At 35.3% G+C, this 15,749-nt stretch overlaps 2 protein-coding genes across 5 annotated transcripts; one reads left to right on the top strand and one right to left on the bottom strand.

Moving 5' to 3' along the window:
• Nucleotides 1–2,203: 2,203 nt before the first annotated feature.
• LOC126857563 (puromycin-sensitive aminopeptidase-like) lies at nt 2,204–7,233 on the bottom strand. The gene is made up of 4 exons (XM_050607136.1): nt 6,924–7,233; nt 6,356–6,600; nt 5,806–5,956; nt 2,204–5,588 (listed from the first exon to the last, which is right to left on the bottom strand). Exons 1-4 carry the CDS (start codon nt 7,215–7,217, stop codon nt 3,504–3,506), a joined length of 2,775 nt encoding a protein of 924 aa, XP_050463093.1. The 5' UTR covers nt 7,218–7,233; the 3' UTR covers nt 2,204–3,503.
• A 368-nt stretch (nt 7,234–7,601) lies between these two features.
• Nucleotides 7,602–15,697, top strand: LOC126857586 (cyclin-dependent kinase 14). Of its 4 annotated transcripts, none has more exons than XM_050607193.1 (7): nt 7,602–8,296; nt 9,977–10,066; nt 10,412–10,540; nt 10,689–10,882; nt 10,980–11,365; nt 11,446–11,990; nt 12,087–15,697. In XM_050607193.1, the coding sequence occupies exons 1-7, from the start codon at nt 8,251–8,253 to the stop codon at nt 12,176–12,178; spliced, it is 1,482 nt and encodes a 493-aa protein (XP_050463150.1). In that variant the 5' UTR covers nt 7,602–8,250; the 3' UTR covers nt 12,179–15,697. The 4 variants fall into 4 exon arrangements, with proteins under 4 accessions (XP_050463150.1, XP_050463151.1, XP_050463148.1 ...); XM_050607194.1 differs by lacking the exon at nt 7,602–8,296 and adding an exon at nt 8,357–8,645; XM_050607191.1 differs by lacking the exon at nt 7,602–8,296 and adding an exon at nt 8,667–8,819.
• Nucleotides 15,698–15,749: the final 52 nt, after the last annotated feature.

Genomic DNA, 15,749 nt, shown 5'->3' with positions numbered 1-15,749 from the left:
TTTTTACGAGTTTTTTTTCGCGTACATATATATATCCTATTAATCGTTTATATATATAAATAAATCTACTTAATAAGAAATAATCAATTTCATAATCCAGTAAAAATGCTTTATTATGTGAGATTAGATAATGAGATACTGAAATTATATAAAGATAAACAAATAACTAAAAATCGATGATCATTCTCGATATTTACATTAGAAAAAGATTTTCCAATTCCTTCCTGAAATGTTTTGGAATAGTCTGTATATATTATGTTCAATATATAAATGAAAGAATGTTCGTCATATATACCTGTCATTTTTTGAAAAAAGAGAAATGTTACGTAACTCGAACAGTTAAATAAATGTGCGTGATATTATCTTACGCGTAATAATCATAAATATCGCAATTTTCGATATAACGTGATTGCAAAAACTTATTATTTTTCTTCTCCGCAAAAATTGAGATATTTTTATTTTAAAGAATAAGTTATAAATTAAGATCCCTCTCTTCCTTTTAATCTCTTGATTGTCGCGCTTTCTGTATCGTCTAGGGTCATAAATCCGCGGGGATTCAGCGATATCGGGAACGGAAGGAGGAGATTGGCAGAGGGGGAGCGGGAGACGTGGGGAGGTAAAATAGGCGCACGTGTGCGCTACAATCTACGCACACGTGCGAGGAGGGGCGGCGGTCGTTCGCCATCGGTGTCGTCGGAAGGCGAAGGATGTGTGTGCGCAGACTGTACTACAAGGGCGACACGTCGTTCCGGCGGGATGTAGGAGTTCGCAAAGTTCGTATTGATCGTCTTCTGGCGCGGGTCACGTGCGCGTTCCTGGGAACGCTCGATCCGGGCTATACCCACGGGAACCGACTCCAACCCCGTGTCTCTTGACGTTCTGTCTCTCTCTCTTTTCCTCTTCCCCTTTCCTTCCTGGCTCGCTTTTCATTCCCCCGTTTGAGCGAGATAGCGAGCGAATAAGGGGATGCATTTGTTATCCCTTGGAGAATTTTAACAATCCTCTAAGAGCATCCATCAATAACATTTAAATATATTAACCATTTATTCAGAAATGCTACTTTCAAAATGCGCAATTTTTTCTCTCTTATCTAGATAAATTAAAGAAATATTAAAATCTCGAAAATGTGAAACCGATATAAAATCTAGAGGATGAAAAAGTTATTAAAAAGTTAACAGTGCGTGATCAAGATGTTTTAGGGTCGATGTGGTCATTTGCATAAAATTTTCATTCTTGTATCTATATTATTATTCTATATAGCATTTATAAAAAGGACAATTTTACATGTCGGCATTCGTAGATAAATGCCATTCCTCAAAGATGTAATCATTTTCTGCCTAATAAATAATCGTGCCACGCACTTTAAATAAGAAATATTTAACAAGATATACAAGTACAATACTTTTCATTTTAATACAATTTCAGAGATCATAATCATTTATAATATATAAAATTAAATCTCTCTATATGAATGGATATATAAATCAAAAACCTCTTTTTTGATACGAAGGTAGTGGACTATTTGGTAGCGACTGCTGATGCCTCGCTGATAATGGAAATGGAGGCTGACTCACTAACTGGGATCGTTATTTTCTTGTCTTGGCACGTGCGGCCATCAACTACAGGGGGATTGCATCCCATGACGGTCGACACGAAAAATGTCGCAATATCTTGCGTGGAGGAGTTCACTTTCATTTTTATTACTCAAAGCAATTTCACGTAGAAAATATTTATCATACAAAAAATTTCGAGCGATTAGATTTACATCTAAAAATATATGAATCATCATATTTTTTTTTAGATATAAATTACATACATTGTATGTATGTTATGTATAAAAGAATATTGAATATCTTGTGTTTTCTTGAGAAAACTACATACACATTCTCTTTTTATATAACGCGATTTTAAAATTTAATAAAATTTGAGCAAATTGTAAAAAATCGATATTTCTCTGAAAATATAGCACGATAGAAAAAATACAGAAAAATACGAAACTACAGATAATTTTTAAAATAAAAGCTTCGAAAAGATTACATATATTGGAGAATGAAAAAAAAATCTAGATTAAAAGTTTTCAATGTTTTGATTATAATGACAAAATCATGAGTAGCATTTTTTTTACTACGAATACAAAGGAGTTTGTTAAAAAGTGTTCAAAATAACTATGGCACATATACTACATTACATTCAACATTAATACTTCAAATAAACAATCTATATTATAGACTGTAATTTGTACATATTATTGGAAATTACATACTACAATACATTTTATATTATAAAGATTTTAAAGCTGGTGCGTTGAAGCATCGTTCTGTTAAAGCATCTGTTAAATATGAAAATTTAAGAAAAACACCTGTATAAAAAAAAAAAAAAACGAGAGATATCTAACGAATATCTAAAAAAAATTAAAACTTTTTTGTAATGTTTCTACAATTCTGAAAATCTTTCAGATCTTTCACGTATATATTTGCAACATTACAAAAAAATTTTTAGATCTGTCATACTTTATAAAGAAATGTTACATTTCTTTATATTCCTTTTAGATATCTATTGTTTAAGAACTTTCAATACATATCTTTCCCATGATGTTTTATAATCAGTGACAGACATTAATTTGTGAATCTTATTTTTAAATTAGCTAATTCAAAATAGCTATTCTTTATAAAAATTGAATTATACTTATGTATAATTATAAACAATATAAATCACATCCGATAAATGATAAAAATGTATATTTCTCATATTAAATTATTAATTGATTCAACAATAGTCCTCTTTCATAAAAAAACAAAATATTTGCAAGTTCTCATTTACGTCATTTAAAGATGAATATCGTTAGCAGAATTTATCTCTATAAAAGCACACATATTTTCGCGCAAATGGATAATATTATATCAATGAACAACAAATAAAATATCAACTTTTAACTGCTATCGCATCAAAACTTAAAATATTACTACAGAGTATGTCACTGAGAATTAAAACTTTTGACATACATTCAGTTTTTCAATTTATCTGTCATAGTGATGATGTAGTGTGATCAAAATGAGATTTCTAAATATTTATATTTCTCCTTCTCAATGGTAAACTCGAAATGACAAAATGTATGATATCAGGGGTACTATATAATAATTAGGAAAATAAATACTATAAGAACGATGTTAAATATTGAATCATGTTAAGATAACGCAGTAAAATATAATAGATGTGTACAAAACGATATACTCATCCATTCTTTTATGTTCACTCAGCAAAATATTTAATTTTAAGCGTTATTAAATAAATCTGCGTTTTTCATTGAGCGTGCACACATAATTTGCATTGGATTATTTATGTATTATTCATACACAAGAGACAGTCTATGCCTAATTGATATGGCAGTATCAATCGATAAGATGCTCTAGAGCGATAATACAATTCGATTCACATACGCGATTTCAAATTATACCGATTTTCAATTAAGGTAACAGGGAAAAAATAAAAATTATTTTTATATATTAGACTTGAGTGGTAAGGTATTCTTTGATCGAGTCCTTGTCTCGGGCGAGCCACGCGGCGTTCAGTCTGATGGATTCCACACACTGCTGCACCGTTCTTTCCGTGCCCGGCGTCGGGTGACTCTCGAAGAAGCTTTCTACATCTTTGGCTTGCTCTTCGGTGACGAAGTTTTCTGTGGTAAACTTTACTAATCGCGCCAACAGAAAACCACCTTCGTAACGATCTAGAAGGGTCTTCCACTTTTCCTTGAAAAAGTTCCACGCCATAAGACGTCCCTTGTACGATAGACCCACAGACATGATGGCGAATACCGTATCTTGAGCACGGACGTCCTCGCTCATAGCAAAGTCCAGGACTTTCCTCAGCAGCGCCTGATCTTTGATCGCACCGAGAGCTCGCAGAATTCGCTCCTTCTCCTCTTGGAGATCAGCGTCTTTGTACAGTTTTATCATAGTTTCGTAAGTATTAGCATCGCCTACGGAGAGCACAGCTCGATAAACCGGACTGCGCAAATCAGCAGCAAGAATCGTGTTGCCGTTCACGTGAAGCTCGAATCTTCTCTTCGCTTCTTCAATAGTATCCGGATCATTTAAAGCCGCCATGCGACCTAACACGAGAGATCTGAGTAAAGTGTTTAAATGACTTTCGTTCGGTTTAAGATCCCAGCCTAGCCTATTATTCACGTCGCGAAATAGATGACGTCCAAATGCTTTGAAAGAATCCTCAAAATCTAAATGTGAGATAAGAATGTTAATTTTGCTCAAGATGTTTACTATTGTAGACCACACGGTATAATTGTCCTCGTGTAAAAACGCTTGCATGAGATGGAGCACTTCTACGGTAGACGCGTGACCCGCTTGTACCATTGCGAAGAGATCATCCAATAAACCTAATCTATCTAGAGGAGGTAATGTGTGATCTTTGATTGCCGGTAACAAAAGCGACAGAGCAGATTGACTATAACGAGTCCGGTAGAAACCAATCGTCCCGGGATTGATTTTCAACCACGTATCCTCGGAAACATCATTGATTACTAATTCTTTTGTTTTTGTGTCCAGTATGCCTTCGAATACTGCTTTGCTTGGATTTTTGGACGAGGTCACGCTTATCGGTATGAGCCACGTGTTATCCGCGTCCTTGTCCACCGATCCGTCAGCCAGAAATCTCTCCTGAGATAATGACAGAACCTTAACTTTACTATTACTTTGATGATGATCGACTTTGACAACGGGAAAACCTTGTCTTTTAGTCCATGAAGACATCACTCTACGCACAGCTTTATTACTGGCTTCTTCCAATGCGGCCCAAAGATCTTCGGTCTCCGCGTTAGCGTAACTGTGTCTCTTCAGATACAAATTCATGCCCTTCCTGAAGTCAGCGTCGCCTATATACGCGTGCAGCATACGAATCACGGACGCGCCTTTGTGATACGATATGTCATCAAAGATCTCATCAATCTCCGACGGATGACCGACCGGTACCTCGATCGGATGGCTATTTTTTAATGCGTCCAGTTCTAACGCTCGAATGTGCGTATCTGTCACAAATTGTGTCCAGATGTCATATTCTGGAAATAGATGCGCGACACAGAGAAATTCCACGAACGACGCATAACCTTCATTCAACCACAAATGCGTCCACCATTCCATCGTCACGAGATTACCGAACCACTGATGTGCCAATTCGTGTGCTACTACTAACGCGATCCATTGCTTGCGGACCGCCGATGTATTTTGTGGATCCACAAGCAGACAGGTCTCGCGATATGTAACCAAACCCCAATTTTCCATAGCACCAGACGAAAAATCGGCGATCGCTATGAGATCGATTTTCGGCAGGGGATACGCGATACCAAAATAAGTCTTGTAATAGGGCAATACCTTAGTGGCTACTTCCAATGCAAACTGGCCTTGCTCCTTCTTGGACTTGGGCACGTAAACTCGAACTAACACACCATCACTAGATTTATCTTCTATGTAATCAAATTCACCCACCACTACAGCTACCAAGTATGTTGACATGATAGGCGTTCTTTCAAAAGCCACTATCTCGTGCTCGCTATTCGTAACTTTGCTTTTCACAGGCTGAAAATAAAAATACAAACAATATATATATATATATATATATATATATATATATATATATATATAATATACACACACATACACTAAAACTTTTCAAAGTATAATATATAAAAAGCAATACTTCAATGATCAAAAAAATATTAATTTCAAATATAAATCACAGTATAAAAAGAAAAAGATAGTAGAAGAAACAAATTATATTGCAGGTGCCACTTACCATATTAGAAAGTGCTGTAAGACCGGTTGGTACTTTTAGTGTAATGTCAAATGTAGCTTTGAGCGCTGGTTCATCCCAACATGGAAAGCAACGTCTAGCATCTGTTGGTTCAAACTGGGTAACTGCTGCATGTTCAATAGTACCATCCTCTCTGAAATCAGAACAATTCTACATTGTATTTTAAGAATTCTTATTATATTTAATAATGCAATATAAGATCTCTAACAAGAAATTGTGAGATGTATATTAAAGATTTAAAGACAATTGTTTTAACACAGGACAAATTTTTACACTGATACAAAAACATAAATAAGTTACAATGTAATTAGCATCTTGCATTAGAAGGAACAAAATACTTGGTTTAAACATTATCTTTGCTTATGTTTGTCTTTGCTTTGTTTTGCTCTGTTATATAATTTTCAGGTAATAAAATGACCAAACAATGATCAAGATGCATTATTAAAGAGATTCTTTCTTTTCTTAATCAAATAGAAATTTGAATGCAATAATTTTCTGATCTTTTACAAATTGTTAAATTGTGTACTTTTACCTAGTATATTTGCTCCTATAAAAGCCCTTCATTTTGTCATTGATATCGCCTACGAAATCTATATTCAAGTATCCACTTTTACCAAGTGGCAAAGTTTCAGGAAACATCAACGTGGCTGTTTCTTCCGATGCAGAAAGTTCAATTTTATTGGCGGGAATAGTCTTTCCATCATTTCCATTAAAAGTTGCACTTTTAATATCAATTTCCAAGGAATTCAATACAATGGTATCAGTTGTAAACTCCACCTGCAATCCAATAAAACGAATCGATCAAAGAAAGTCGCTCTGTAAGAGAAGTAAAATAAACAGAGAGATAATATCGGCAAATAGACTAGAAAACAAGCATCATCGAAATCAACAAACAAATTGCCGAGGGATTTAAATCGCAATTGCCGGCAATTATGTAAGAGATAAGGCGCGGGTGCGGTATATTTGCTTATCAAATAGAAACTCAAACGCTACTCAAGTAAAACTGGGTGTTTCTTGGTTATGTTTTTTGGTTAGTTTTTATTCTCTCTCATTCAAATCACGGAGATTAGCCCAACGTGATTCGCAAACGGCGAACTTACGTTGAGATGCACGCTTTCGGTGCCGTCGAAAGTGAAGGTGGTCAGGTTCGGCGTCAACGAGATATCGTAGTGATAGGGACGCACGAACGATGGCAGACGGCGAAACGGCTTCTTCTCATCGCCCATCCTTGCACTCAACTCGATAGATTCGTTCGTGTTATAGTAACGCGCCTCGCACTTTTCGACGATGATACTCGCTCGCAACAGCCGCTGCAACGGATCGACACCCTTATCTTTTTGCTGACTCACAAGGCAACGGCGAACACTTACACGTGCGACGACGCGCGAGAACATGGCTAGGGATGCACGATGCATATCGGAAGCCATCGATATCTCGAATATTATCGGTATCGATCATCTTCGAGATTTCGATACTGCAGATACCTGTCTATTCGAATTCGCATAGTTTATGAAGAGAGAAAATGACGGAAGAAAATTTAAAACTATAGACACGTGTTATATGTCATATGACATATGTTTTATATGCTATATTAAATGAATATTTTTCCGCTCTTCTATAAAAAAAAACTTGCCTTTATTTCGGAAGGGTAGTATGAGAGTGACGATATAACTACTCAGGCTAGCCATTCATGCCATTTTTCAACCAAATAAGTTCCGTCATTTTTTCGGAGTAATTATCTACAATGGAGTCGCCGCTCTAGATTCCGTCGCATGCATCACGGCTAGAGGTCGGCTGGTTCGCAACTTTTGTACGCGGTGGTGGTGCGGGTAGTATCCGCGACAAGAGCGAGATAAGACTTCGTCGGTCGAGTCGAACGGTCGGCCGATCGCGAATGATTTGTCAAAGATAGTGGTGGCGTGCGCGAGCACCCACCGTCAGCAGGACAGAGCAGTAGAGAGGGTTGAGGATCGGCCGACGGTAGTGATCTCGGTCGAGAGAGAAAGAGAGAGAGAGAAAGAGAAAGAGATAGAGTGAGCGAGTGAATCGACGTGAACCTTGCCACGCTCGCGAACCGGGGGAAGCTCGGTAGTGGCGATCTTGGCGGTGGTGAATTTTTAATAACGGTGTCGTGACGCGCCCGCACCGTCCCGAGGACGATCGTCGTCGTCCGCGGGGAGAGCGTGCGGAGGCGGTTCTTTTTTCTCTCTTCATGACGTGAGCCGACGCGTCGGGGACCTCATCGAAGCGCGAGACGGAACGAGCGACGTGAGAGGTGGCCGACAACAACACGCGCCTCCCGTGCAACGAGCAGGAGCATCGGCTGACGAAAAAACGACGACGGAGCTCGCAGGCACCCGTACATACACGCGTGTGCGTCACCGCCCATATGTGATGTGTCCCGTGCGTGAGAGCGAATGAGTAATCATGTACTGTCAAGACAAGAGTTCGACCGCCTCCAAGAGCAAAGAGGGTAAGTCGGATGCGAGTGCTTTTTTCTTCTTTTTTTTTGGCGCGCTTCCTTCTCTTCCTTCAATGTCGACGTTCCGGCTTGCTTTCTTTATCGGCTTTTGGTTGCTTTTGTGCGCGCATGTGAACGAGGCGAAAAAGAGAGAGACAGAGAGTATGTATGAATGAGTGAGAGGAAAGGGAGTTCCGTTCCGGGATCGTGGAAATGAAAGAAGGACAAGATGACAACGATCATCAGTGCGACAGAGACGCGCAAAGACAAGAGAAGACAGACGGATAGAAAAAGAGAGATGAAGAGTTTGTGTGCGTGTATCGCTTATCGATGGCAGAGGTGAAAGAGAGACAAAGTTCCAGTATGTATCTCGCGCGCGTTCTTGCATCCGCTTTTTTTCTTGCACCCGGCAACTCGAATTCGCATTCGCGTTCGCAGGAATAAACGCGCGCGCTTATCATTTCGAGATGGCACATTCCGATGGCGAGACCAACTGACTTTTCAAATCGCACAATCTTTCTTTGTGATGCGAGAGGTAATCGCGGTCATTTGAAAATCTCGATTATCTTCAATTTGTGAATAATTTTATTCAACCATTGTGAAAATTACCAATGTTTATTAGTCCGTTGACCCGCACTGTAACTGCGATGTATGTACATACATTATGGGTGCATAACTGTATGTGTATTCGTGCATGTACGTGTACTGTGCGCCGTGTGTATAATGCCACACACATATGGCAGTTACAAAGTTTTAATTGCATTTGTTGAATGTTCCGTGAGTTTGCTTTGTTATGTGACTTGTCCCAAGAAAAATAACAGTTGGCTAGTTCAAGAGCGAATTTGCTGCGATAGTTAAAAAGTGCATTCTCTGTACATACATAATTAAGAGAGTATATACTTTTACTTTTTTTTTACATCTGTTATCTTTCATATTATGAATGAATGGTGTTGATCTACTCAGGATAAATTAAAATGTTTTGAGATAAGATTCTGTGTTTAAATAATTGCTCATTAGATGTCATTATGTTTTGACAGTTGTATAACAAGAACTATAAATTTTACCTGTATCCATATCATATCGCAGTAAATATATCGTTCACTTAGGCGAATAAATATTACCCTATGCTTTAGCTACAAATTTAGCTACAAATAATATATATATATATATATATATATATATATATTATTATTATTATTATTATTTATTCCGTATCAAATAAAAATTGGCATTCAATACAAGTTGAGAAAGAAATTTATTACATTTGTCAAACAATTTGTAGCTAAAGCATAGGGTAATATGTATTCAGCCTAAGTGAACGATATATATATATATATATATATTTACTCTTTTTACTATGTAACTTCTTATGTTATTATATTCCTTCCATGTTTCATTTGAGAAGATTGCTATATATGTATATGTCTATTATTATCATTATCAAGATTCAGAAGCGCACAGGAATATACATATAGAGATATATATATATATATATATATATATATATATATATATATATATATATATATAGTATAGCATAGCACAGCATATGATGTCATCATATGTCATGTAATGATCGTTGTCTCTGAATTACTCTGATGTTCTTGGCCTTCTATTATGATGTCGTGCGCTATCTCAATTTAGGTGTTTGATATTTCAAACTTGTTTAAATATTGTGCTCTTTGTATGCAGGGCCTGTGACAATGCGGGAGAAAAAAGGCGGTGCTCTCAGCAGAGTACAAAAATTGAAAAAGCGCCTCAGTCATAGTTTTGGACGACTTTGTAAGTATTTTGTGTTTTAAAATAATTGTTTTTATATTAATAAAATATAAAATAATACTTTCATGTCGAAACTTATTTATATCCTCAATTTTTTTATGATATTAATAATTGTATAATTAATGTCAAATAATTATTTTTTTTTGTAAACTATGATTAAATAATATAATTAAATAACGTTTTTATAAACTTGTTGGTTATTTTATTAGCATTACACATAGTTTTACTGAAATCTGAACATTTTTTTATAATGCTGAATAAAATTTATTAACATGATACAATGAAATTATTAATTGTGCCTGTTAAAAATAATTATTATCATTGTCAGAATTATTTATTTTATTATAGCTATATCAAAAGAAGAAGCTGATGATGCAGCAACCAGAGGCCAATTGCCATACAATGGCTATTCTGAGGAGTTCCTAGACCGCTTGGAGCCAAATGGCAACATACCTGTGGATAAAGATCGTCGTTATGGTAATTTAAAATTTTTATAAATATATATGCATAATTTTATATATTTAGATTTTCAAGTAAATTTTTATAAAAATATTATATATTTAATCTTGTATGTACTTCTATTGCTATTATTTTAAGAATGTTTTCGGAAATTGGACTGTCATAGAATGGACAGGTGTGGGCGACCATGAGAGAGTGCATCGGCAGCTTTCGGTTTCTAGCGATTCCAAGCTTCTTGATGAAGATATTCGGGAAGAAGCTAGGGTAATCCTGCGGCCCCGACGTCCACCACGGCCCAAATCTGAAGTTTTTCTCGGCCCGGATCCACCTAGAAGAACTAAAAGATTCTCCGCCTTTGGGGTAATATACTTTACACATATGCTCATTTTGTATATGTTTATTTTCTAGCAAAATATTATATATTAATATATATCAATTCTTCATTTTGATTCGACAGGGAGATTCGCCGTTCGGTAAATCCGAGGCTTATATAAAACTGGAGCAATTGGGAGAGGGATCATATGCCACAGTGTTCAAAGGCTACAGCCACCTCACTAATCAGGTAGTGGCTCTTAAAGAAATTAGACTGCAAGAAGAGGAGGGAGCTCCGTTTACTGCCATTCGCGAGGCAAGTCTCCTCAAAGAGTTGAAACATAGCAATATCGTGACCTTACACGATATTATTCATACTCGCGAGACGCTCACCTTCGTATTCGAATACGTTCACACCGATTTGTCGCAATACATGGAGAGGTATGGAAGCGGTAATGGAGGATTAGACCCGCGTAATGTTAAATTGTTTCTTTTTCAATTATTGAGAGGATTGGCGTACTGTCATCGCAGGTAATTACAAATATAGTGTATAATGTCAATGTCTCATTTGCGATATGCGTTGATTAATTTATGTTATCGCATATCTCTAGGAGAGTCCTGCATAGAGATGTAAAGCCACAGAATTTATTAATCAGCGAGATAGGAGAGCTTAAATTGGCAGACTTTGGGTTAGCGAGAGCAAAATCTGTGCCATCGCATACATACTCACACGAGGTCGTGACCTTATGGTATAGGCCGCCCGACGTTCTTTTAGGCTCCACAGAATACTCCACTTCCCTCGACATGTGGGGAGTAGGTTGCATATTTGTGGAAATGTTAACCGGCGAACCGACATTCCCAGGTGTACGCTGTACGTACGACCAACTCGATAAGATATTTAAAGTGTTGGGCACACCTACCGAGGAGACTTGGCCGGGTGTCACGCATTTGCCTGGGTATAAGGCACATAGACTGTTATTTTATCCACCGCGGAAACTGGGACTCTCGTTTCCCCGGCTCTATGACATCGCCGAGGGAGATAGTATGGCGTCATCGCTCCTGCAATTAAATCCCGATCAACGGATAGGAGCGGAAGAAGCGTTAGCACATCCCTATTTCGCTTCTCTTCCTAGGAAATTATACGAATTACCTGATGGTATGTATAGATATATTTATTAGATTATGATGCAACACATCATTATTATCGAAATAACATTTGTTTTACGTGACAATATCATTGATTCTGTTGCAGAAGTGTCGATATTCAGCGTAGAAGGTTGTCACTTGTATACAAACTCGAGGCATGGGTGCGCGGATTCGCGTCACACGACTCTTAAGACTTGAGGTTAAAGCAAACATTAAGTAAATTATAAGTAAATTCGCAATTTACACATTAAGTGAAACGTTCATTCGTATGAGAGATCCACATGTTCAGATACACATACACAATACACACACAGGCGCACATGCATTATTCCTACAAGCGTGTTGTTCGCTCTCTCTCAGGGCTGCTCCATGATTTTTCTCCTTATTTTTCGCATACATAATAACAATATTTTTTTCTCCTTTCCAATTTTTTTGTTCTCGAGAATATATACGTATCGAGTTAATTAATGACGATAAGTGGTCACACAAGGAAACAAGAAAGTAAAGCATACGGCTAAAAGTTAAAAAAAAAAAGACTTATAAGGACTTGCGCACGCTCGATTTAGAAAGCAAAAGCACGCACGACCCATCCTCGCACTTCGTCCAAATACTAGATTTAGATCAATACCAATCAAAAAGAAAGGAAAAAAAAGATACCATATCGCCGCCCTACGTCCCCCCGGAATCCCAGCCCAAGCCAAATAGGGCGGGCGGTCGCTGGTTAGCAAAACTATTACGAAGTAATTAATTACTTATCTTAGAAAAATTATGGAAGACCTGTAGCACTCTATATAAAACAAACTTTACTACTGCTGCTTTCGAGCATACGATGTTGGTCGCTAAGACAATTGAGAATATTGATAGGTAAAATAGAGAATCGTTGTTCGATTTAAAAAATTAATTATTAATTAGATGTGATGATAGCAAATAAGAAATAGGAAGCTTAGGAAAGATGGCGAGTCAGTATTAGTCAAGTGCCGTAGTTGCCAACATCGCGAGTTGCAGCGAAAGAAACTAACTGAACGCTCATCGTCGATAGTACCGATGGTAGTGATTTAGACATAAGTGATTAGCTTTAGATCGTATTTAATATCAATCGAAGTTTATCGACAATGTCGCAACGTAGCATAAATAATGATAGCGATTCAAGAGAAAGAGAGTTACGATGGTAGCGATTTTAGACTTGTCGAAATTTCATTTATTCAAATCGCTAATTATTATCAACTTTAGCCAAATGGTGCTCGAATTGTAAAACTGACGTGTTTAGTCAATCTCATACTCGTACTGACGTAATTATTTAACGAGTATCCGTTCGATTTTCTAAAAACTATCGAATATAAAGTAGCGTTGGCAATAGTAGAAATAGGAAAACGTAAGGGAAAAAAACGGCGTTACAGTTCTTCCAAATTTTGTCTAAGCTACAAGTGACGATTATTGCGCGGTAATATTACTCCTTTTCGTAGGTTACATTTATACCGATTTTTCAGCACACTTATTAAAAATATAAATATATATATCAACGAGGTGAAAGTAAAAGAGAGAAAAAATTTCGAAAAGATTTGAGAGACGCTATTACACACTATTACTACCGATATTATTGCGTTTATTTCGGTAGATTGTATATAGAATTATCAAATTCATATTATATATATATATATATATATATATATATATATATATATATATATAAAATATATATATCGATGATGCTGAGATAGCTGAATCGAGATAATAAATGTGACTTTGTAATAAATTCAGACGTATGGTACACTCTAAATCCTGTTTATTCTTAACTCGGCAGTGGTAATACAGGGCTAAGACGCGAAATAACTCACAACTCATATTTCAAATAACAATGAGCTACTTTCTGAACTAAATCTTCAAATAGTTTTTAAAAAATTATTTATAAAAAATACGCTTAAAGATTTATTTTTACATATTATGGAAAAAGAATATTATAGCATTGAATAAAGCAAGTTGATCGCTCTGAGAACGTTTAATGGTCACAAATTCTATTTTGGGTTACTAGGAGTATTTGAGTTATTAGATTAATCAATAAAATTACTTCGAATAAGTATTTGATTAATCAAAGCAAAGAATCTTATGCTTTAAAGCCAAAATAACTTAATAAAATTAAATAGGATGTTCTTTGTAATATTTATATTATTAATGTATTAATCAGATTCTCAAAATCCATTTCTGGTCGAACATATGTTTATGGCAAAGTGATCAAACCTGCTTCATTCAAAAACACTATTAATAAGTTATATAATAAATGACATCCTATAGATATACACATACACACACACACAACGAAAAAAACATTTAAACTTGAAAATGTTACAATACTTTTAGTGTGTGCACATGGTATAGGACAAAAATGATTTTATTGACCGTAATAACATAATTTTTATTTTAGTTTTTCTTTTTATTATTATATCAAAAAAGAATTTTTCATAATTAAATAAATTGCAGTGTCAATAAAACTCATTATTTTGGTGATTATCTTTAACACTTTATAAAGTATACGTAATATAAAGTTAAATTATTTAGATATTTAAGATTGCGTTTTTTTATTCTATCATTTCGTGAAGAACGAGCATTTATAGTATATATTAGATAGAATGATATAATATGAATAAGTATTATATAGTCTTTCTATTTACGGGATTCCCATAAATCGTTGATTGTATTTTTTTTTAAAGTGGTGCTAAAGTTTTTTTACTCTAATACGAAATTTGTTTTTGCAATCATATTCTATCGGCTCTTGTTTTTAAAAAGACATTTTTAAATGTTTAAATGTGTATATATTTACTCATGTAAACACGAGTTGGTTTACATTGATTTTAATAAATGTAAAGTGAACAAAAAAGAAATTGAAGATAAATTTAAATATTTTTTAAATTAAATATATTGATTCTAAACTATTTAAATAATCTATTTTTTTATACCAAAATGTGAAAAATATATGTATACTTTAAGAACAATCATATTTCAAATGCAGGATATAAACTCTCAGATTGGTTTTTAAAATAACAAGAAAATTGATTTTGTCTCATGAATATTAATGATTCACATATTTTTTATATATAATATCTTAACCCTTTATATATATACACACGCACACGTTTTATATGTTACATCTAATTCTGAAATATAATATGGAGATCTATAAATATGATCTCATATTTGATGCATTTATTAATCTTGTATTAAGAAAAATATTTTTACCACGTTATCAATAATAAACAAATTCTGACGTCTCCTACCACTGTCGAGTTAAGCATTCACCATACACGAGATTTCGTTTAGTTTAAAAAGAAATTATAACACGAAAATTCTCTTGTATAATTATATGACATGTACTTATGTTGGCTCTAAGTGTATCGATTTTGTACGTGCATTTTTTTTCTTCCATTTAATTATATATTTTATTTTGTAATTTTTTTTTATAAGGAATCGCGCGAATATATATCAAAGCCGCTGCGGAATTGTGTAACGAAAAAGATACAAAAAAAGGGAATTATGTTTTCACATATACATCTTTTGCGTTCGAAAATGGACACTTCGCGTCATTGCGAGGACATGTGTTTTATTACACACGTGTCCGACGTTTAGACCGATTGATCAATTCCGGATTTATCCGGAAACATCAAGTTGAACGTATTGTGCCTGTGCTACAAATATTTGAAATAATAAAGATACAACTCGCTATTACATGTTACGTATTTCACACTTACTTTCACATCACGAAAAATGCATAGCATAA

The sequence above is a fragment of the Cataglyphis hispanica genome, chromosome 22, assembly GCF_021464435.1.
Source record: "Cataglyphis hispanica isolate Lineage 1 chromosome 22, ULB_Chis1_1.0, whole genome shotgun sequence".
NCBI classification, from domain to species: Eukaryota; Metazoa; Arthropoda; class Insecta; order Hymenoptera; family Formicidae; genus Cataglyphis; species Cataglyphis hispanica.
Note: the sequence above shows the minus strand (reverse complement) of the source record. Positions and strands in the feature narration are given on the sequence as shown.